The 21,798-nt window shown below is 39.8% G+C and overlaps 1 protein-coding gene and 2 pseudogenes across 2 annotated transcripts in view; all 3 read left to right on the forward strand.

The window, feature by feature from the left end:
* The window catches only part of LOC145494020 (signal transducing adapter molecule 2-like), a 112,269-nt gene that overhangs the window by 6,977 nt on the left and 83,494 nt on the right, over positions 1–21,798 (forward strand). The window contains exons 5-7 of the mRNA XM_081473488.1: positions 477–1,382; positions 2,113–2,192; positions 2,934–2,997. Of these exons, the coding sequence (XP_081329614.1) occupies positions 1,323–1,382; positions 2,113–2,192; positions 2,934–2,997 (204 nt within the window). The 5' untranslated portion in view covers positions 477–1,322. The remainder of the gene's footprint in view (positions 1–476; positions 1,383–2,112; positions 2,193–2,933; positions 2,998–21,798) is intronic.
* LOC145495738 (signal transducing adapter molecule 1-like) lies at positions 5,281–14,423 on the forward strand (annotated as a pseudogene). The gene is made up of 10 exons (XR_014050465.1): positions 5,281–5,297; positions 6,214–6,305; positions 6,819–6,887; positions 9,787–9,821; positions 10,532–10,619; positions 10,965–11,019; positions 11,609–11,671; positions 11,982–12,101; positions 12,334–12,441; positions 12,523–14,423. The product of XR_014050465.1 is annotated as a signal transducing adapter molecule 1-like (transcript).
* Positions 17,509–18,511, forward strand: LOC145494017 (uncharacterized; annotated as a pseudogene).

The raw sequence follows: 21,798 nt of genomic DNA on the forward strand, positions 1-21,798 counted from the left end.
AGAACACTGAACTTGACCGAACTGATAATTAGCGAAAATTGTTAGAACACTGTAGCAATTGTTTTTTGTGTTCTAACTAACCTTGTGTTGCACATTAGAAACAATGAAACTGCAATTCTAATCATTATTATTAATCTAGTCTTTTTGGGCTGTAATTAGTTAACTATGTCTTGCATGTTTAGATTTTATCTTTTCTTTTAATGATTGGATTTTTGTAATCATCATTTTCATATAGGTGTCCACATTTAGCTTACTGTTTACAGTAAGGTAGAAGTTTTGACCTGGTAATAAAGTTATTCATTCATTCAGTCATGACAAGAGATACATTGTATATCTACCTGCAGTTTTGAAAAAGGGGTCTGTTAATTGTGCTGTGAAGTTATTTTTGTTGGTAAACTTTTCAAGCCAGTTTGACTTGATTAATAGTCTTTTGGATTTTCTTGTTTTCAATTTCAATTTGAGTTTGATTTTTCTAGATGATGGTAGGGGCTGTAGATCATAAACATGCGACACTGTCAAAATCAAACTGGTTTGTTATAAAGTTGAAGCCAAAGGTAAATTTTGTAAGCACAATGGGGTTGTTATAATGTACTGATCTTACCTCTCCAAGCCGATGGGCAGGTCAACCTTACATGGGCTCAGACAGTGACTTAATCTGAGTGCAAAAGGACATGTTGTTTTACAGAAAATGTATGACCTCAAAACATAGAGCCATTACAATTGCACTTTTCCTTGAAGTTTTGAAAAACTCATACCTACTTTTACTCCGCGAGCTGTGCTGAAATCGATGCCGCAGGCATCAATTTCAGCTTAGCGTAGCATATTATTTTCCAGGGGGGTTCCGTTACCGGAAGGTCTGGAGACATCTACAGGAGTGTGGCTAATCGTGGATACCTCTTTGGGGTCCCTGGCCCTTAATCCAGGGGGGTGGGGTCGGTTTGAACTTGTGTCCATAGTCTCAAGTCAGTCTGACAGCTGCTGAGTGGAGTTCAGCTGGGTATGTACTTAGCAGTCCAACGTGACACAATCCTTAGAGTGCATGGACTTTCCCAAAGCTAAGTGGGTTTATTGCCTTGGCAGAAGGTTCCATTATTGTCATGAAGGGGGCTGATATGTGCGGAGTGGTACCTGACCCCCGGGGGGAGGGGGAGATTTGAAGGCACTTTAGTTTGCTGTCATTAAGTTATGCTTGCAAAGAGCTTTTATCTGATAAGATGACAGTTAAGCCTGAATTCATCCACAGGTGGCCCAGAGATTCTAGTGTCATTTCCTTTTTGCACTAGATGAAGTGTGGAGTGTAGAACTTGGTAAGCGCTGCTCACATGACTCTATTAGGCACCAGGTGTTATTGGGCTGTTCGGACCTGGTTTTCAAAACATCAGGTATGTATATTCTTCATGTTTTGTGAGCTCCACTCAACAGAGGTTGCCTCCCTCAGCCATCCAGGATCCTGTTCACACACATATATATAAATTAACTATAATTTATAACTTTTTAAAGGCTTCAAACAAGGGGCTTTGGGTATACATGTACCTAGGTCATTGCCCCCCTGGATCAAAAGCAACAAGTTTGAGCCTGGCCTGGCTGTTCATGGCTTGTCAGCTTAGGGTAAATTATTTATCAAATGAATGCTTGAAGATAACATGCAATTTAGATTCTGCTCATCACAGGATGAGCTTGAAGTACTGTAATTTTATGCATACTCAAGCATTGTGCTAGGAGACACTGGGTTCCTCTGACCCCAACGAATACCCACCAGTTAGTTTCTGTTTGTTGATAATTTGGTCTCCAATAGTTGGGTCATAAACATTAGGCTTTAGTAAAAACTTGTAGATTTTTGTAACAAATTGTCAAATAATGAATAAATTTTAAAAGAAGAATTTGCCATACATATCACTACTTTGATTGATCACTTGTCCCTGTAAAGGCACCTAAGGTTGAACATTCCAAAGCTGGTGTAGGCCTCTGGTCTGTACTTGTACATGTTATTCAAGGCTCAGAAGGTGGTTTCAATGGAGATTGAGCTGTGTTTGTAGCATGGTTTTGTTTGTGATGAAAACTTTTCTGGATGGATTTTGATCAGTTTTACCATGTTCATCATTTTGTTTCTAGGGACATCCCAAAGTAACCGAAACACTGAAAAGCCTGATAAAGGAGTGGTCTGTTAGCTTCAAGAATGACCCACAGTTGAGGTATACAGTGTGTGTTAAATTTGTTGTTGATAATAATTTACAGTCGAACCTCTCCATGGATACAGACACCTCTCTAATATGGACACCTCTCTAATACGGACAATTTCCTATTTACCGACAAAATTCTCAAACATTTCCTCTTTAAAAACCTCTAAAATATGGACCCTCTCTAAAACGGACAATGGACACTAAATCGCAACCCTATGGAGCAAATTCATACAAATGTAACCTCTTTGTTATGGACACTCCAGGGATCAGGTGTCGATAATTTGCGGTATGTACCATTTCCTGTCGGTGGTTACACAGACATTGACACTTTGTCATTCAGCAATACCAATACCAGAACAATATCAAAATGTTAGTTTTCAAAACTTACATTTTACAAATGCAAATACAGTACAGTGTCATCAAAAATACTTTTGTGGAAACTTATGTGTAAAAGTGACGTCATTGTAGTGACCTCCAATATGGACACCTCTCTAATATGGACACTTCGCTCTGTCCCTTCCGTGTCCATATTAGAAAGGTTCGACTGTACATGTCTACTATAGGGTGTTTTAAATGGGTACCAGATAAATTATGGAAGGTACATGTGGATGTACAATAACATTTTACTACTTGAAGCTTAATACAATGAAACCTGTACTAAGCAGACACCCTTCGGACTCTCATTAGATGATCAGTAATAGAATTTGATGATGTGTATTGATTTTAAGACTTTGTCCTCTTGTTCAATTTCAGTCTAATACCATCACTTTACAAAGAACTTAAAGCAGATGGAGTTAGTTTTCCTGACAGTTCCAAGGTTGGCTTATTTTACACACTTGTATTCTATTTCTTGCCTTTGATTCTTTGTACCTGCAGTGCAATTTGAGCGGCAATAAATTATAGCAATGAGGCTATTTATTACACTGTATTTGTGAAGAGAAAGTCTGAAATTCAGATGAAATTAAATTATGTAGTACACAGAGAATGTAAACAGATAGTGAAGCACCGTGGTTGAAACTAAATTCAAAGTGTTTTTGTAATTTTCATAATCAAAATCCATTGAGTAGTTTTGACTACTAAACTACAGTTTTTAGAGAAAAAAATGCCACTTTTTTTCATTATTTTATTTATTTTATTGACTTTTGTATATATTTTTATATAGTATTGCATTGTTTGTAATCACACTGGTTATAGGACACAAGTTCAAGTTCATCAAGTCATTCTTCAGCTCCTGCAACAGTTAGTGCACAACAAGAAGAGGAAGATTTAGCAAGAGGTACTTGAACATCACACACTACACAGGTCTACTCATTCTGACAAAAACTTGACAAAGGATCTCTACAAAAAAAGTCGATTTTGAAGCAACTTCAATGCTTTTAACTGTTTCGTACATTACCCCCTTCATTCAGTGAGTGAATACTTCACATTTTGTTGAGTTTTCACATGACCTTCTGCAGTCACATGACAAATAGTCGGAGATGAGGGCGTCAACCTTCCCTCACCAATATGCAACCATAGCATGGTACAGTGTGTAGCAGGCATGATCACGACGACAAAATGTTTTGGCAAAAATCTTGGCACCATTTTTTTAGCAAACAATCCTTCCCTTCAGCTACCCTTCTCAAACTCATACATGTAATTCATCAAGTTAAAACAAAGCAAATCACTGCCGTGAAGGAGGTTTGGATACCTGGTCTTAATTTGCATAGATTTTAATGATTTTAGTTCTCCATTTACTCCTTAGTTTTTGTTTCGATTGAGAAGATATATCAAACATTCGAGACAGTGTTTCATCGGCTATCCAAACACCTCGAATTTCATCAAAAATACTCTGCTGTCTGTCGTATTTTCAACTTTCTTCTTGGTGTTTGGATATCCTGATGAAACACTGTCTCTCATGTTTGATCCATTACTTCCCTTCCTCACCTCAAATTCAATTCTGAATTGGAATTCTCTCCATTGAACCATGCAACCATATTTCAGCATTGTTCTAGTGGGAGATGTCTGTGGGGTTTGGAAGGTGTCTGTATGTTGATGATTTTCCAAGGGCGTTTTAACCCAAGATTCTCTTGTCTTCCTTTTCTGATACAGATATTTGTCTTTTTTTTTCTTTTTCACCTTCAGCAATTCAGTTGTCCCTTCAGGAAGCAGAAAGTAGTAAGGTAGAGCATACTGATTTATACTATGCTTAAGTAGTCATCGTTTTTTACTGTGTTGTTCAAATCATTGCTTTTTCAATGAGTTTTCTCTTTGCTTTCTTGAAAGTCGGTGGTATACATGTGACATGCTTTGTACACAATTGGGAGCTTTTGGTCAAAATTTCAGAGAGAGAAAAACAAAAACTATTAAAATGTATCATGATATTGACCTTTCTAGTGATAAACCAAAAATTTGAAATGCCTTGAAATATCATCGTCGTGCAGTTTTACAGCTGTCTTTGATTTTGTTCAGCATATAAATACTTAATATGTAAGTCTTCTCTGGAACAACATTGAAAAACATAGCTGTAACAGAGTAGGCATGTTCTTGTTTGTGTAAACAGGGTGCAGATCAATTGATTTTGTTTGGTGACTAAGCTGTTGATCATTCTTCATTCTTCAGTTCACCTTCACCAGCTCCTGCAAGGAGGGTACATGTAGGTGTCCTGTTTGAACCACAGCATATCCAGTTATTTGATCTGCTTTCCACAAGTCAAAATTGAAATAATTACATATCACCTCTAAGACATCTATGTAACAGGATTCCATTCTGTTTCGTTTGATCAATCATATTTTAATAAATTTCAATGGCATGTGGTGGGGTGGGGGGGCATTGTCTTTGTAACATTTGCAGGGCAACTACAACCTGATGCTTGAGTGATTTTGATTAATAAATTCTCTTTGAATCCAACAGAAATTTATGAAACTGAAATGCAAAAACGTTTATCAGTAAAAGCAATAAAAGCAAGCTACGACCTTAAAGAAAGGCAATCTGGCCTTCAAGTGAATTTCTTTTTTATTATGTTAGGTTGAGGCCAAAAAAGTCCGAGCATTGAACGATTTTGAGGCAGATGAAGACAATGAACTTACATTCAAGTCTGGAGAGATAATATCTGATAATATCTGTTCTTGATGACAGGTTGGTTCTGAACCTAATCTTGTTTGTTGCCCGGGGGGGGGGGGGGAGGAGTGCTCGTCGGAAATTTTGAAAAGAGCCTCTGCCAAGATCCTGTTTTGTGGGCGTGGCTTGAAACTTTTTTCACCCCTAAGAGGAACCAATTCTAAAACAACACATGCTCTCCTGTCATTTTGTTCGGCTACTGTGGACCTTTCAAGGCTAAACACCGAAAGAGATACCAAAGCCGATCTTTTAACCCCTACAGGGTACGACGAGGCACCCTCGTCCTTTTCCTATGGGAATCCCCTCCAGGAGGTTTGTTGTTCCGTAGACCACAAGCGATCCCTGCAACCAGCCTACTAAACTGCTTTCCAAGAGTACAAATACTGTGAGATACTTGTGTTCAGTTCGGCGTTATTTGTACTCTGCGGAGTGCATTTGGATGATAAATACCTCGTACTACAAGTTACGGACCAAGGTTTTTTTTCCTCCTTCGATTTACGACCAAAGCATGAAGCGTGCTGGCCATTAATCAAAGGAGAACTTACAGTACAGACCGTGATCACGAGATATCTCTACTATCACACGGGTTCGGCAGACCATTTCGTAGAGGTCAAAACCAAAATGACTCAATTCGAGACATGTCGCCAACGTTGAGAAATCTTGACGATAAATAACGAAACGCTTTCATCCTCATCATTCTTTATAGCCCCCAGTGGGGCACAGGGGCGCTTTGGCAACAAAAATAAATAAATAAATAAATAAATAAATAGCGAATACCTCCTCTAAATTAATCAATCACAGCGCGCGTATCAACTGAGATATATAATATCAATGTTATTAATATGAAACACTACCTAACGATAAAGGAAGATGGTCAAATGTTTTCCTGCTCATAAACTTATATGACACTATGTGACCGTCTTTTTTTTTTCAGTGATGTGAACTGGTGGAAGGGTGAAACAGCTCGTGGCGTAGGACTATTTCCTTCTAACTTTGTGACGTCGGATTTGTCTGAGCCCGAAAGTCGTAAGTTTATATTATGTTAAATCTACCCTATATAAAACTACCCAGATTCTGGCCACGCAGGGTCTCTGTGTTGTATTCTTGTGCAACGCTGTGTTTTATTCTTGTAAGTGATCATTACTTTTTTTTTCTTTCTTTCCTTTTTAATATAAACTCTTGCCCCCGCCTCGATTAGTTCTGGAACTAGTTGCGGTGACAAGCAAATTTTGTACATGTAACTATATGTAAGAAAAGAAGAAAGAAATTAAACTTAAACTTAAACTTAGACTGAAACTACAAGTTTCCTTGCTCTCAAAGTCCCTTTTACTATTGTGCCGAAAAAATGAACATCTGGCCACTTTGGAAACGAGAAATGGCATGAAAACAAGCTGTTTGAATGACCCACTCTAAAACGTGAGCCCAACTATATGAAACAGCTTCTCAGAAGTGGTAGTCTTACTAAGTTTGCAGTGAATTGAAAGCCTGTCTTCTACAAGTTGTAATCGATGTGTTTTATATTTTTGCTGTTGTCATCAGCGTCGAAGGTGGAAAAGAAGAAGGTACGCTGGGCTGACGAACCTAGGCACCAGGCCCCGACATCTGAAGGTACTGTGTTTTATTTACGGACCTTGTATAATCGCAAATGATTTTCGATAATTTGGGAATTTCATTAATAAAAAAAAAGAAAACAAATTTTAAAAACGAATTAAAGCCCTAGGTGGAATTGAATAGTTCGGGTTAAGCACTGTCATATGAATAGCTTCGCACGGAGACTCGTTTTCACACGGGCAAGTAAGAAATGGCCTATTCAAGAAAATCTCGCTCGCTGACTGGCCATAAAGGCGTGTTATTAAGCGTGAAATCGCCATTGGATGCGGCTACATTTCAAATGGTATTTTAGTACTCTCAGAGACAAACTTGGTCCTTGAGTAGATAAGTCACGTGAAGCTATGTGATTCAAATGAAATTCATTGCCAGACTCGTTCGTTCCACGTTCAATACATGATACAGTACAGCCCAAAAATAATGCACGCGCAAGAACTTCTTTTTGCGTCCGCAAGCCGTCAACTTCTTGCGGCTTCTTGCGGGTCGCTTGCGCTTGGATCCTGCAAGACGCAAGAACTTCTTTGCGGTTAGGAGTTAAAACCGCAAGAACTTCTTTGCGGTTGGATTTTCAACCCGCAAGAACTTCTTTTGCGCTAACACTCTTAGCACGCGAAAATCCGTATCAAGACAGTACCGTCTTGGCGACGGGTTCTAAAAAACACAACTAACAGACACAACGAAAAAAACATAACTAGCGCCACACTTACCGTAAGAAGCATTAAAACGACAAATTCTTAACTCTTGACAAATTAAACTCTAAAAGTTCAGTTCAGACGACGAACTTTTCATGAGTCTAACTTAATTCGAATTTGGACCGATCCCCGGGAACGACCAAAGAAAAAGTAATGAACGGATGCGCGTTTGATGAAACTTCGAACTCGTTGATCGGCGTGAGCTGCTGTTTACATGTACCACAAAGCTGTATTTCAATCCATCAAAACGTAAACAAATATAACAGAAGAAAAAGTTGATTCTCAGCCGTACCGACGAACAAACAAATCGTCGACCTTACTACGTATACGGCTACCGTTACACAATAGATCTTGGGAAGCTTCTTAATGATGTGACTAATATTATAAGTTCTAAAGTGTAAGCCATATAAAGTCTAAACGCTGTTGAGGTCGTCCTTGGAGAGAGTTTTCGTTCGCGAATAAATCAGTCAGTACATGTAGATTTTATCTCTGACAGTGGGAAGATTTTGGTCACGTGCTAAGCAACCTGTGAATCGAGAGTTTATTTGAAATGGCTTTTTCTGTCCGGACCAAAGGTTAAAAAAACACATATTTACTGGGAAGTAACTTCCAAGTGTAACCCAAATTTTGAAACAAGCAAGTTTCTCAGTCGGCGAAAACAAGCACAGGACTACATGCATGCATGACAAAAGCGTGACTTTTCACGCATCAGTAATGTTTGAAGAGGTTATGCAAATTCAAAGCGTCACAACAACATGATTGTTATCAGTGCATGCTGTCTTGAAAGATTTCGTTCAATGGGATTCTCTTCGAAATAAGAGGAATGCATAAGGCAAACTCACGAGATTTCGCTGTTCAGAAGATCATTTATGTGCTTATCACAACCATAGTTATACCGGTAATGTTTTACCGCATTGCAAACAAGGTAGAATTTACGAAGTTCGCTTCCATAGGCGACTTTCAAGTTTCCTTGATTACTGTTTGTTTAGAAACACAAAATATATTTTCTGCAAGGGCTTTTCGCCTGTAATACTAATTCTGCGAAAAGTTCTTAAAGAAACTTACGACATCGTAGTGCACACGCAGTCTTTGCGGTTCAGTGTGCGATTTGAACGAAAGTTGTCTTCGCTCACATATCCGCAAGAAGAAGACAACACTTCTGAATGATAATGAATTTTGCATTCAGAAGCAAAAAGCGTTGGACCCCAGACTAACTACATCGTAGTTCGATTTTTCTACGTGGACTGTTTCTTCATGAGCCTCATTACTTGGAGACGTTTTGTGATTGTATGCCAGCAGACTTTTCAAGTGATCGAAGGGCTTTTTTCCCGTATACTAGGTATCATGAACACGCGAGTGCGTTCGATATTATTTTCACAGTATAGGCAAACATAAATCCAGATCTGGTCTCAGCTGTTGGAAATATATCTCTTCCCACTGCAGTGACATATCTTATGGATAAAATTGCGAGCACACGCTGAGCATTTCGACCACCAACATGGCACTTATAAACGAACAGACTGTTTGACCTGCAACAACTTCTTGCGCCTTCTTGCGGCTTGCGGTAAGATTCATAAGTTCTTGCGGCTTCTTGCGGTTAGATTTTCAACTTCTTGCGGCTTCTTGCGGTTAGACTTTCAACTTCTCACGTTTCGAATGTTCTTGCGGATAAACCGCAAAAACACGACATTTTTACTTCTTGCGGCGGTTTGCGTGTTCTTGCGGCGTAAGAACCTGTTGCGCCACTTCTTGCGCGTGCATTATTTTTGGGCTGTACTGTATGTACCATAGAACTCACTCGTCACGCGGTGAATTTTTCCGTGGTACACCGCTGTTGGCACTTTCCTATATTGTTCTTCAAGAGATATTTAGTGGCAGATAATTCATGGTAGGCCACATATAATCGCCTTCCCCTTTACTCCTTAAATGCTAACCGCAAGCAAACAGCAGTAATTAAATGTTAACCGCAAGCAAACAGTAGTAAATAAATGCCAACTGCAAGTAAACACAATATTTAAATGCTAACCGCAAGCAAACGGCAGTAAATAGAAGCAAACTGCAGGGAGACTATATGGGTGGCCTACCATGAATTATGTCCCTATTTAGTTGTTTTTAAACAGTTGTTAGCCCGCTAATGAGTTGTAAAATGTTCCCTCTCGGTGTAGCTTCGAATTTCGTCGCTTTGATTTTCTTTCTTTGTTATCTAGAGTCAACAGTACCAGTGAAAACAGAAATCAGTGAGGTGAGATTAGAGCTATAAAGTGATGAATAAATATCTTAACTGACAACTTACTCAATGGGGCTTTTCAGAGGCATTGAAACAATTTTCGTAAATCAATGCGTCAATAAGCGTAGTAAAACAGTTGATAACATGACATCAATGCGGTTTTCTAACGTTTTACTTTGAAAAGAAATATTTTTAAAGAGCGTAGCAGGTTATGCAGGTGGAAAGGTTGTAAAGAAACTTTAAAATGAAGATAGTGAGAGCTGAGGCCAAGGAAGAAATAGAGAGCAATGGAACCCCTGCCTCTCCTCCCACCCACCCTTCTCCCCTCCCTCATCCCCTCTTCCCCCTTTCGCCTCCTCCCTACCCCCCTTCAATCTCCGTTCAGGGAAGGCTTAACAGGCCACGTTCCATATATCAATATTGTAACATGGCTCCGACGTTTTCAGTGCAAAATTGCAAATTTGTTAAGTTTCTCTTTTCCCCTCAATTCCCAAATTAAATGGGACTTGGTTTAACCCTGCGATGGACTAGCATCGCAGGGTTGAGACGAAGAACAGGCTAAGATTTGATGTCGGATTGGCTTCAGGTTCTCATAGAAACAGTCATAAGTCGCTTCATGTTACTGAAACCGGAATAAGCGCTGGCCTGATGGGCCACTTGACTCGTATATAGACTTTAACTTTACTTTACTGTTGTTAATACCATAACGTTTCATCTGCATTTAGGAAAAGATAGACTCGTGTACAAACATGTTAAAGGGAGCCAATATCGAAGGCGAAGACGAACAAGAGGAAACAATTCAAGATATGGAAGGTTCGTTTTGTTGTAATGAAAATTGTGCCACTCTGCACTTGAGCAGGGTTGAGACGAAGAGCAGGCTAAGATTTCTTGTCCGATCATCGAGCTTCAGCTTCTCCCTGCTACGAATAAAGAGGAATTCGTTGAAAACTTATGAGTCTTACATGAATGGGCGGAGGGGACGGCTGTAAGTTGAGACCAGAAGCCGCTACTAGATCGGAGATTTGTATTTAACTGGTCAGGGAAATTTGATTTTTATCTGTGGCAACCATGTTGTTAAATTACGGGCACGGGATGTTCTATAGTTAATAAATTGAAGAGTTGTTGTGTTAATTGGCTAAGCTCTCCTATACATCACAGATGAATGCTACAGAATGGAGCCTCTTGTCAAGGGCAAGATTGAAGAAAGTGAAAGGTGAACCAAACCTCTTTATTTCTTTTCTTTTTTTACAACCAACAAAACTCGCTTTTAGTGATCGTGTTGTTTTGATGAAAGCTATCCTTACATTTGTGTTAAACCCCATGTATGAGAATTTATCTAGGTAGCAGTTACATTTTTAATAAGTTACAAACCGTAGGAAAAATAGATGGCGAATTGCTCATTTACCCATAATTCTTACAGAAAAGTTCCAAACAGTTCAAACCAAGCATACACAATGTCGTCAGTTCAGGGACAAGTGTTGCATTTAAGTATGGCTTTCCTTGTACTTTATGGGCTGTGCAAAGTTTGCATGGGATTGTGATAAAATGTACAGCCGCTACCGTTTTTCCTACGGACTGTTGTACAAATCAACTTGAGCAGTCACGAAAATAAAGCCTGAAAAAAAAAAAACAAAAACAAAAACAAAAGCCTTGAACGTCCTCCTCCAAGTTGTCTTTGACTCTCTACGTTTTCTCCTCCCTTCAGGCTTTCTATGGACTGCTGATTTCGGAGTAAAATTTCCTTCCATCCTTAGCATATGATCGGTTATAAGTAATACATCATCTTTTTTCCCTTTTTGTAGAAAACGCCAAGAATTATCATCAATGAACGAACAATATCTACAAGCGTTGAGTTTATACCAGAGGTAATCTCTTGATAGTTTTTTTCTTTCATTACCTCCCTTATAATTTAAACTTACTTCTCGCGCAAAAATGTGGGGTGCTATCATTGCAACTTGAAACGACCCCTGGCACTTGAGCTGAAAAATTTGATCCCAAGATGTCAAGTGGACTTTGCTGTGGAGTGAAGGAATGGCTGACAGAAGTGTGCTGAAGCTGTCTAAAGTGAAAGCTTAAAAATGCAACTCTCTGTTTCTGTTTGTCTCTCTTGTACGTAAAAAAAGAAAAAATATCAATAACAGGTTAGTAAAGCAGGTTTTTCTTTTTGTATTACAGGCTGATGAAAGAGCCATTACCAGTTCCTACGCTGCCTTATGGATATGGCGCTAATCCCCAGGCCTCCATAGGCATGTATCAGCTGCCTGGATCAACAGAACAGCACAGCAATACCTTCAAGTAAGATGCATGGAACGTCCCTAAGAAACTCTATCGGATATTCAATGTTGGATATGCTTTTTCTTATGGTAACAAAATTCTAAAAACCATCGTTGCAAGGTTTGTGGAAAGGCCGATATTTTTACCCCGATTACGGTTCGATTCACTCTCTACATGTGTAGAAGCCCTGGGAAGTTGTTCACATGGACGTTGCCCTGCGTTTACACTAACTTGTCCCGTTACTCTTTTCCAGGCGACACAGCTCTATGCCCCACATCCTGCAGGTTATCCCCAGGTCTCCCGTCCAACGTCACTTCAGTATATGAGCGAGCCTGGTGCCGTTCTGGGGTCATCTGTTATGGTGAGTGTTTGGAGGAAATCTTAATTCTTCATGCTGTCGGCGCTTTTTCCAAGTAATGTTTGTTTCTTGCACGATTCGTAGGGCACGGCATACTCGAGCCAAGGGCCTGTGCAGCCCTACGCAAGTCACATGTCCAACCACGTGACTTCAGCGCCTTACCAACCGACTCAGCTCAGCCAAGCGCATGCTCCACCCCAGGCCCCGATGCAGCCTCCAAGCAACGTCCAACAAACGTTCCCAAGCCAACAGCAAGTTCAACAACCACCAATGTCCTACCAGCAGCAACAGCAACTTCCTTACCAACAGGGGATTCCTGCGGCACCACCCGAGTATCCGTCCCAGAGTGCACCGCATGATTACTATGCCCAGTCTCTAGCGCAACCTAGCGTGGCGGGCTACTCGAGTTTTCCCGCGCAACCACAAATGGTTTACTCGCAGCAGCCGCTGCTCTGATAGTGACTGCGGTCTCGTAAATTCCTGGCTTTGATTGATTAGTCGTTAGTGGTAAAGTTTTGCGGCTTTAAAAGGAAACACAAAATTCCCTTTCACTGGACAAGAGGAGCGAAAACAAGCCCATTCATAACGGTAAACAAATGAGTTGGACCTGTCTGGGTCAGAACCGTCCTGTTAAGAAAATCACGTTGATTGATGAATTTTTCAGAGCTCAACTAAAGGTAACATCAAAACAGTTTAAGATTTCAGAGTTGAACGAAATTTGGGAAGGAATCCCTGGATAATAAAAACTGGTGTAATGAGTTTTATTCATTGTTCAAAACCAAGGTCCATACATAACACTGTAAAATGGTGCTTGATTAAGGCGATTTTTAAGTAGGATTAGACGTTATTTGTGAGTTATGTACGATGCAATATAGATGTCGTGAGCAATTGTTTTACAGTTCCTCAATACGAAATGCGTGTAAGATATCATTTGTTATAAAATGTTTTACATGTAATAGCCAAATTTTATGCACACCCAAAAAGGAACGTAATCAACATGAACTGCCATGTGATAAATTTTTAAAGCCTTTAATTGTAATCTCATGTCTAAAAAGTGTTCGACACACTATATTCTTGATCGATTCCATAAGTTAGGGTTTTGATATCATTGGTTCACAAAAGACAGAGTTACTTGCTTGCGATTGGTTAAAACATGTCGGGTGACTGACGTGAGCAAGTGAAAACTTGATTAACTGGATCGACGGAAATCCAACGACATTATAGGTTTATTTTTTATTGTGGAGGGCATAAATGAACTTTAAATTCATCAACGGGATTCCAGCATAACCCAATGGTTGAAAAATGCTACTTTGGGTTGAACTCAAGTAACAGTTCTAACAGAGCACTTGCTCTTGTGTTGGAAATTTTCAAAGGGAGACTGAAAGTACAGTCTGTACAAAATCCCCCTGCTTATTTTAAATTGGGTCAAAGGATAGAGCACGTGCGTCTTCTGTTTTAGTGATAGTTTCACTTAATCTTGTTTATAAACCACTACAGTACTCAATAGCTGAATGGTCATACATTAGGGATAAAGTTAGAACCCCCTTGTACAGCACAGTAAACAGTGCCACATGAAAGTAGTGCACAATAGCTTTTATTTGAATGGTCACACGCTAAGGTTTCATCCACAGACTTAAAAGTTAGAACCACCTTGTACAGAATAATAAACAGTACCACGTGAAAGTACTGCTCCATGGCTTTTATTTCATTGGTAATGCACTAGAGTGTCGAGTGGTAAAAGTTGTTTTACAAGTGAGGCTAATTTTGGGGAAATTCTACGCCAATTTGTGAAAGGCTGTCCGAAGAGAAACGATGTAATTTTACCTGCTTCCCGTGTCGTATTTTGAGCTTTCTAGTTTTGATTATTACCTGTTGTTGTTGACTTCGTTGATGTTGTCTTTGTTGTGCTTGTTCGGCACATGAGTATTAGTGGACAGTCATTCTAAAAATAGCCTTGCTTGATAAATCTTTGACTGCCAAATGACAGCACGTGAATACTCCACTTGAGCTCCTGTGTAGGAAGAAGAAAACTAGCTCCAATAGTTTAGGTAGCTAGTGATACTGTCTTGTTAAAAACTCGATGAAGAAGAGTACGCTTTGAATTTGCAAACAAGATCTTGTCTAAAATACACAGGAATAATTTTATCAGTGTATAATAGAAATAAACTATTAAGAGATACATAATTTTGTTCAATGCTGGCCACTAACTTAAGTCCACCGTCCTCGTCATGTAGAGGGAGGGGGGAGGGGAGGGGGTGAAGTCGATCTAGGTCACTTGGTCAACCCAGCTTACATTGGTTCGTAGCGTGGAGCAACTTAGAATAAGGTTGCCACCCCTGGGTAGGGTGCTAGTCCATTGGTAGTCTTTCCCCCTCCCCCCTCCCCTCCGGATCACTCTATCAGCTGTAACCCACTTGACTCTCCCACACTGTAACTCTTAGAAAATTGAAAAATATGTTTCCCTCGGGGCCCATAATATGAAGCAATGACGTCAGGTGATATAGTGATGACGTCATCATGTCCAAATTTCTTTGGATCCACTAATTTTGATAAACAAACAAACGTGGCTGAAAACGTGGCCAGCAAACGTGGCTGAAAAATATAGTCAAAACCGGCAAAAAAAACTAAAAATAAAAGAAGTTGCTCTAAAGAAGTTAGAATTTTCGTGGGCAAAGTTGGAAATTTGAAAAGCATGCATGGTTGCCAAAATATGATTATGTAGACATCAAGCTCGTAACCAATGACATGTCACGCCCAATTATTCCCTGATATATTTCGGAAAAGGTCACCAAATTTGGGACTCATGGCCTTAAATCGTTTTAAGGTTACAAAGTTGGCAAGGGCCTCAACACCCCCCCACCCCCACCCCCGCTTCTCCCACTCTCTCCCTCACTCTCCCCTACGCTTGTCTCAATAGGGTTAATTAAGGGGAGTTATCGATCTCGAGTTAGAATCTAGCATTGTTTAAAATTAATGAACGAAGGGAGCTCTTCTAAATTAAAAGTAATTTCTCTGTCAGTTCACGTCATGTCTAGTTTTCAAATGCCGCTTTTGCGAGCCAAGAATCTTAAAATAAATTTAAATTACGAAATCGTGCGAATTTCACATTCGGTTTCCTGTGAAAACGTCAGCTGAGTCAACATATGCCTTCAGTAAGATATGATAATGTTGACATTATGCAGTAACATCCCACTGATGATGTCTTTAGTGTACTTAAATTAGCTTGTACTGCGAACAAATACGCAGTTATTTTTGTAACTTATTTCCAAAAAGAGTCGCAGGTATAAAATAAGCTTCTGGCGAATCTCTCCTCACAATGGCTTTGTGGCGTCTTTGTTTTCTATCCGTGACAGCAATGTCGCTGTTTGTCGTGACTTCATCAGTAAGTAAATTTCTAACATTTATATTTTTAGTTGTCTGACAGCTTTTCTCTTCACTGCGTGTTAGCGTTCAAGCGAGTGTGGTGAGGATTTCCCACAAAAAAAGCAACAACGTGTTTCCTCAAATTTCTCGTCTAAACGACAAGAACGGCCGCATAAAGCTTATGATTCCACCGTGAAAATTAACGTTTGACAAACAAACTCCTGATTTGTTACAAAGCCTGTGGGAGGCGATACTCTCTGGGTCTACTCAAACGGCTACCGTCAAAAGAATTACTAAACTTGAAGTAACTGAATGAACATAAATACTATTGAATAATTTAATATTTTTCTCGCAAAATATCTGCAGCGAGCGAAAATGAAAATTGACGTTTACATTCCATATCAAATATTGTTCATCCGATGTTGAAGTGAAGTGAAGTGAAAGACTTTATTTCATGTTTCAGTTGTTACTTTATTGTAAAGCCTTTGAACGTGTTTTATCACGCATTTCCTTTCCTGTTTAATCATCATCACTTTAAATATCACAAAACTGAATAAGAACCGACTGAAAAGCCTTGAGAAAATTGGCGAGTGCGGTGTCCCATATTTCCACGTCAAACGTGATTTCATGTGTTGTCAGGCCTTTAAAACCGTTTGATTAAGTCACAGTCGGAATTTCCAACAAGGATTTCGGTGCCTCGGTGAGTCTTAAGGACCCCGAAATTGAGACACCTCCACAGATTAATTTATGCTGCCGAATTTAGTGAATATACAAAGCTTCTAAGATTCCATTGCAAAAAGGTCATGGTATAAGCACTTCAATAACCGTTCATTGCCATTTTCCTTTTTTACTGAAGGCATGATCAATAATCCATGTAATTCCGATAATTTTAAGTTTCTTTTTTTTCAATTGGATACCCTTTAGCTGTATTAAACCTGAGTTCCGGCGCTGTGGTATTTCACACAGGGTTAGGAGCCAGTTGGCTCTCTGCTCGATTTCTTTTTCGTTGCCCAATTAGAATGAACATTTTTTCGAGAGAAAAAAACAATGTTTTAGCAGGAAAAAGCATACGGTGGATGCTAAGAGGCCGTGGGCTAGTCCTCGTTTAAAAGATTTACGAATAAGAAGGGAATTAACTCAAGTTCTAGAGAGAGAGTCTATATATACTAAAGGCGCTTCCAGCTAAATACAGTTACGTCTACTTGTGTTTTTGCAGGCGGATGATACGCCTGGTCAGTCTATCTGTATGCCACTTTGTCAAGCAAAAAGCTGCAATGGAGAGGTCAGGATACATATAAGTTATTTCCCGATTGGGAGGTCCGTATAGTAAAAAAACTGTGACCGAGGCTTTGGGTATTTTCAATGCCGAGGTCACAGTTTTTCATTGACACAGACCGACCATAGCCGGTAAATGATTTAAAATTTAATTTAATTTATACCCCATCTTTCTCAAACCTCATTTATAATTGTTGACATTTTCCAAACACACATCGTTCGCGTTCCCTACCGTGACCGTGGTCAGAGATAGGAAAATCCGGACCACGCCAAGAACCAATCAGATTGCATCATTAGTTCGTTACCGCGCCCTCTTGGAACAAAATACGCGGTATATTATTTACTTTTGTAGTCGACACATTTTAAGCTCTTAATTTTATTGAAGTAGTAAGATTTTTTTCCTCTTGTTAGGGAAACATCAAAGTCTTCCACATGACGCCCTTATGGCTTGAAACACATGCGTCATACATCGCTCTCGAACGCACAGCATCTGCTGCTCAAATCACTTTCAACGCGGGCTCATTAGCACACGCTGCGCTGCTCAAGGTTCTATTGATACCCACAGGTGTCTTAACAGATGCCCTACCGCTGACTGTTGAGATCGCAGTCGCACATGACGTCAGCATTGGGCAAGGCACTGACAGCGATATCAAATATGGTATGTCAGACGGTATCAGATTTATTGGCTTTGGAACATGCGATAAGGGAAATTACGGCGATCATTCCCCCTGCTACGGAATGGAAGGCGTGTCCGGCGTCAGTTTAACGTCTATAAGACATGATCCAGTTGGTCCATAAACCAGCGACTCTTTCTACCCCGGTCAGTTTGTCTTCACTCTCAAGCTGGATGAACGCTGGGGATCGTGCTACACTGCGCATGACGCAGGCTTCGTGAGGACCGCTGCTTACAACAACAGACTGGTTCTCAGCAAGGGAGTCACTCTCGAGGTTTACAAGGGTGATGCAGGAGAGAGGGTCGAGATCAGGTTCATAAAAGTCACTGTTACAAAAGATTCTTAGGCGATAAAATGTAAGAAAAAGGTGATTTCAATCTGTACCTGATATAAATGCAATAAAATGACTTTATTGGTCACCAGTATAAGGCCTTGAATATTAAAGAGTTAATTAATAAAGGTGCACTTCAACCGACGCTCAATTGCAATTTTGGTGGAAAAGTCTCAAAACATGGTTGCCATGGCAACATAGGGTTACGTCAAGAGTAAAAAGCTATATTGGACCATATGCAAAAAAAGTTTCATCCATTAGTAAAGACTATTTAATAGAGCGGTTTTTTTAAGACCATATCCTTATCCCTGGTATTAAAAAAGTGATAAATGCTATTAATTTGCGTTTGAAAAGACTCCCCACATCATCCTCAGTTGCAAGTTAGTTCCAGTCCAATACCGAGTATACGAAAATAGTCTCTCGAGTGTCGTTAAACCAATAACAAAGCAATCAGTCTGGCCAATCAAAACCACAGACAATATCCAATGAACCAATCAGAACTCTACGGAAATACATGTAGCTGATGCAAAGCGCGGGAAAACGAGTGCGAACGAGTGACGCTTGGTTCAGTTTTACTTCAATCGGATGAAAAAGCAGTCAGAGATTTTTGGGCCAATCGCTTAGCGCTGTAACGCAAAACCAATTACGTTTCGAAGCTCAAGTAATTATTTTTCCGCTTTTGCATTGCAGCCGTGCGCTTGTCTGTTGCGAAAGTATTACAATTAGAGTCACTACTTTGAAGACCCATCTTGTTGAAATCAGTGTCGCTTTCATCAGGATGTCTGAAGGCAATGGAGAATGAAAATAAACAGGACTAGGCCCTGTCAAAGGCCTTATTCCCACGTTAATCCCCATCAAGTTAATTAGAGCACTCTCGCTTTTAGAAAACCTAGGAGGGTTTTAGAAATATCCAGTACCGTGACGAAGATTCCACCCACGTGGACGGCCTAAAGGCTGGTTTTCATTGGTGATGGAGTCGAAGTCAGAGGCGTAATCGGAAGCGTAGAGCGTTACAATCTAGAGAAAATCAAACTGACGGAGCTGGAAGGAGAAAACCGATTCTGCTTATGAGTCGGTCGCTTATGATCCAGTCAAAACTAGATTGTCGGAGTAGGAAGCAAAAGTGGAAGAATAAACCAATCACAATGCTCGATTTTAGGCCTTGTGATTGGTTGGTTCTTGCACTTCTGCTTCCGATTCTCACAATTCAGTTTTCACAGGATCATGAGCGACGGAGTCGTAAACTGAATCAGAAGAAATGGAAACGTTCTAATTCTTCCGACTTCTATTCCGTCGAGCTTCAGACTCCAATTTTCACTAGATCATAAGCGCTCTTGCGACTACGACTCCGACTCCGACTCCGACTCCGAGCCCACTAAGACTCCGACTCCGAGCCCACTAAGACTCCGACTCCGACTCCGATTCCGACTGTGGCACTGGTAAAACCCATCCTTAAGCGGCGTTGCGAGCGTTTTTATCCCCCTCGAAAACATCTACGCTACGCGAGTGGCAGCATTACCCACAAAAGAACTGGGTACCATGTCTAAAAATAACTTAAGAGAGATAACCTTGCGAATAAGGTCTTCATCGGGAATAATAGTCATATTCTTTATCGTTTATCCTTGGGCACATTATGGGCAAATACTCGCTCACAGATTGATCGACAAACATTAATGAGATTACAAAGTCCGATAGGTGTAGCCAATGAATACATCATTGCTATGCATAAGGTAAAGCTTATGCCCAGCCCTTAAACCTTTCTATGCTTCTCCCATCGCGGCATGTGTAATAGACATAAACCCCACGCGCTTGCTTCAGAGAGGAGTACCTTTAAACAACCACAAGCTTTTAATGTAACAATATTCTTCTGCCAAGATTTTAATTTAGTTACAGTTACGCCTTATCTAAATAGTCCATGCACAGCAGTGTGCTCTTTTTTACTAATTCTTTGCAGCATAATATCATTAAGGTGTTTTCAGCGTAAGGACATGTCTGCGTTATTAAACCGACGTTTTTCAATGTTTGCTGACGTTCCTAATAAAATAGGCTGGCTGTTTTGGAGAGGTTCGACTCTAGAATAGGAACTTTTCTTAATTTGAAAGAATGTCTGGTCATTTAAGAATTTAACCGGTTGGAGATTAGGTACAATTTCGTCCACAACTATTGCAAAGGATTACCGTGCCCTAATTTGCTTCTCCGATCAATTCGGTGACGAGTTCCCGCAGACATATCCACGTTACCCTGACTTAAATTGGCCCTTTTTTGGTCCTTAGGGACGGAGGTAGAAGAGAGCTTTTTAAGGCCCTAACCTTGTAACTCTTCTTAGAGAATGAAAGCTCTGATAATGAAATAAAAACGAAAAATATTTCCTTTGAGGTTCATAATTTGGAATGACGATTTCATATCACGTAGGAGTGTTGTCATTACTTCTAAAAAGTAGCCCTCTTGTATCCACCATCTTGAATTTCACGAGTTTTCAAACGTTATGAGATCACCAAAGGGGCTCGAATATACTCTAAACCGATAAAGAAGGCTAAAGTAATCTAAAAAATGTAAAAATTTACTCCAGAGTAATTTTTGCCCCAACCCTGAAAAATTCAAAATTTTGAAAACCATGCCCGTCAGAAAAGGCTGCCATTAAAAAATCAAGTTTCTTGACCAATCACATGACAATCCAAACTGGTTCTCCAGATAAATTGAATGAAACTTGTCAACTCAATTTCTTCAATGCTTTTAAAATTACCAGCGTTCAAAACGGGTGAGGTTCTCAAAAGCTCTCCACTCCTATTTCAATAGAGCTATACTATTACTACGGTATATTATACTATTTCTGAGGTTAAGCTATACTATTGGTGGGAGAATATAGATCCAACAATAGGATTAAAATTAAAGCGAAAAAAGTGTTTATAAAATGTGTTTGCAAATTGAATCCTCTTAACTGTACACAAGAAATGAACAGTCACTCAAACAAGTCCTCAATTCATCTCAGCTGCCGAGTGTTCAAATTTCAATTCCTTCCTTCAGTTCCTTCCATGCAGATGGTAAACATTGTTAAGTCCTTCGGTAGAACAGTTCTGTGTCCATTAAGGTCCTCTGCTGTGTATGTACCATTCAGAAATACTTGGAGACAACAGGAACTCTTCTGTTAGGTCTGCATGTACTCCATGGCCGGATTGTGAGATTCTCTTCATGGCTGTACTGTCATCTTTGCAAGATATGATTGAATGTGACTGGTTTACTTTGCTCCTCGGCCATGTCAATGTACGAAAACAGTTCTTCAATTCTTCGTTGCACAATGGATAAAAATGAGGCGATCATCTCCACAACAAGTAAGTCGAGGTCACTTGTGACAGCACGTTGAAATGCAAGACGTTGAGCAGTTCAAACTATCTGCCTAAACTTGACTGAATAATATAATGATAATTATTTTGAAGCCAAAATATAACGCAGCAAAGTTACCATATCTGTAACGAGCAAATGCAAAATTGCCCGGAAAATTGCAACTTCGGTTTATCTGGTAAAGTTTTTTACGTTTTCATCCAGGCATGCCCATCCTTCGAATATCTGGTCGGTAAACTCAGAAAAAGTGATTTAACTTATCTTAGTTTCATTTTCAAAAGTAAAAACCAAAAACAAGAGGTCTGTCATCAAGCGAAGAATAAAATTTAGCAGCAAAATACAACTAATAAAGACGGTTTACCGGATTTTGGCACGGCA

This window comes from Orbicella franksi, chromosome 8, assembly GCF_964199315.1.
Source record: "Orbicella franksi chromosome 8, jaOrbFran1.1, whole genome shotgun sequence".
Classification (NCBI taxonomy): domain Eukaryota; kingdom Metazoa; phylum Cnidaria; class Anthozoa; order Scleractinia; family Merulinidae; genus Orbicella; species Orbicella franksi.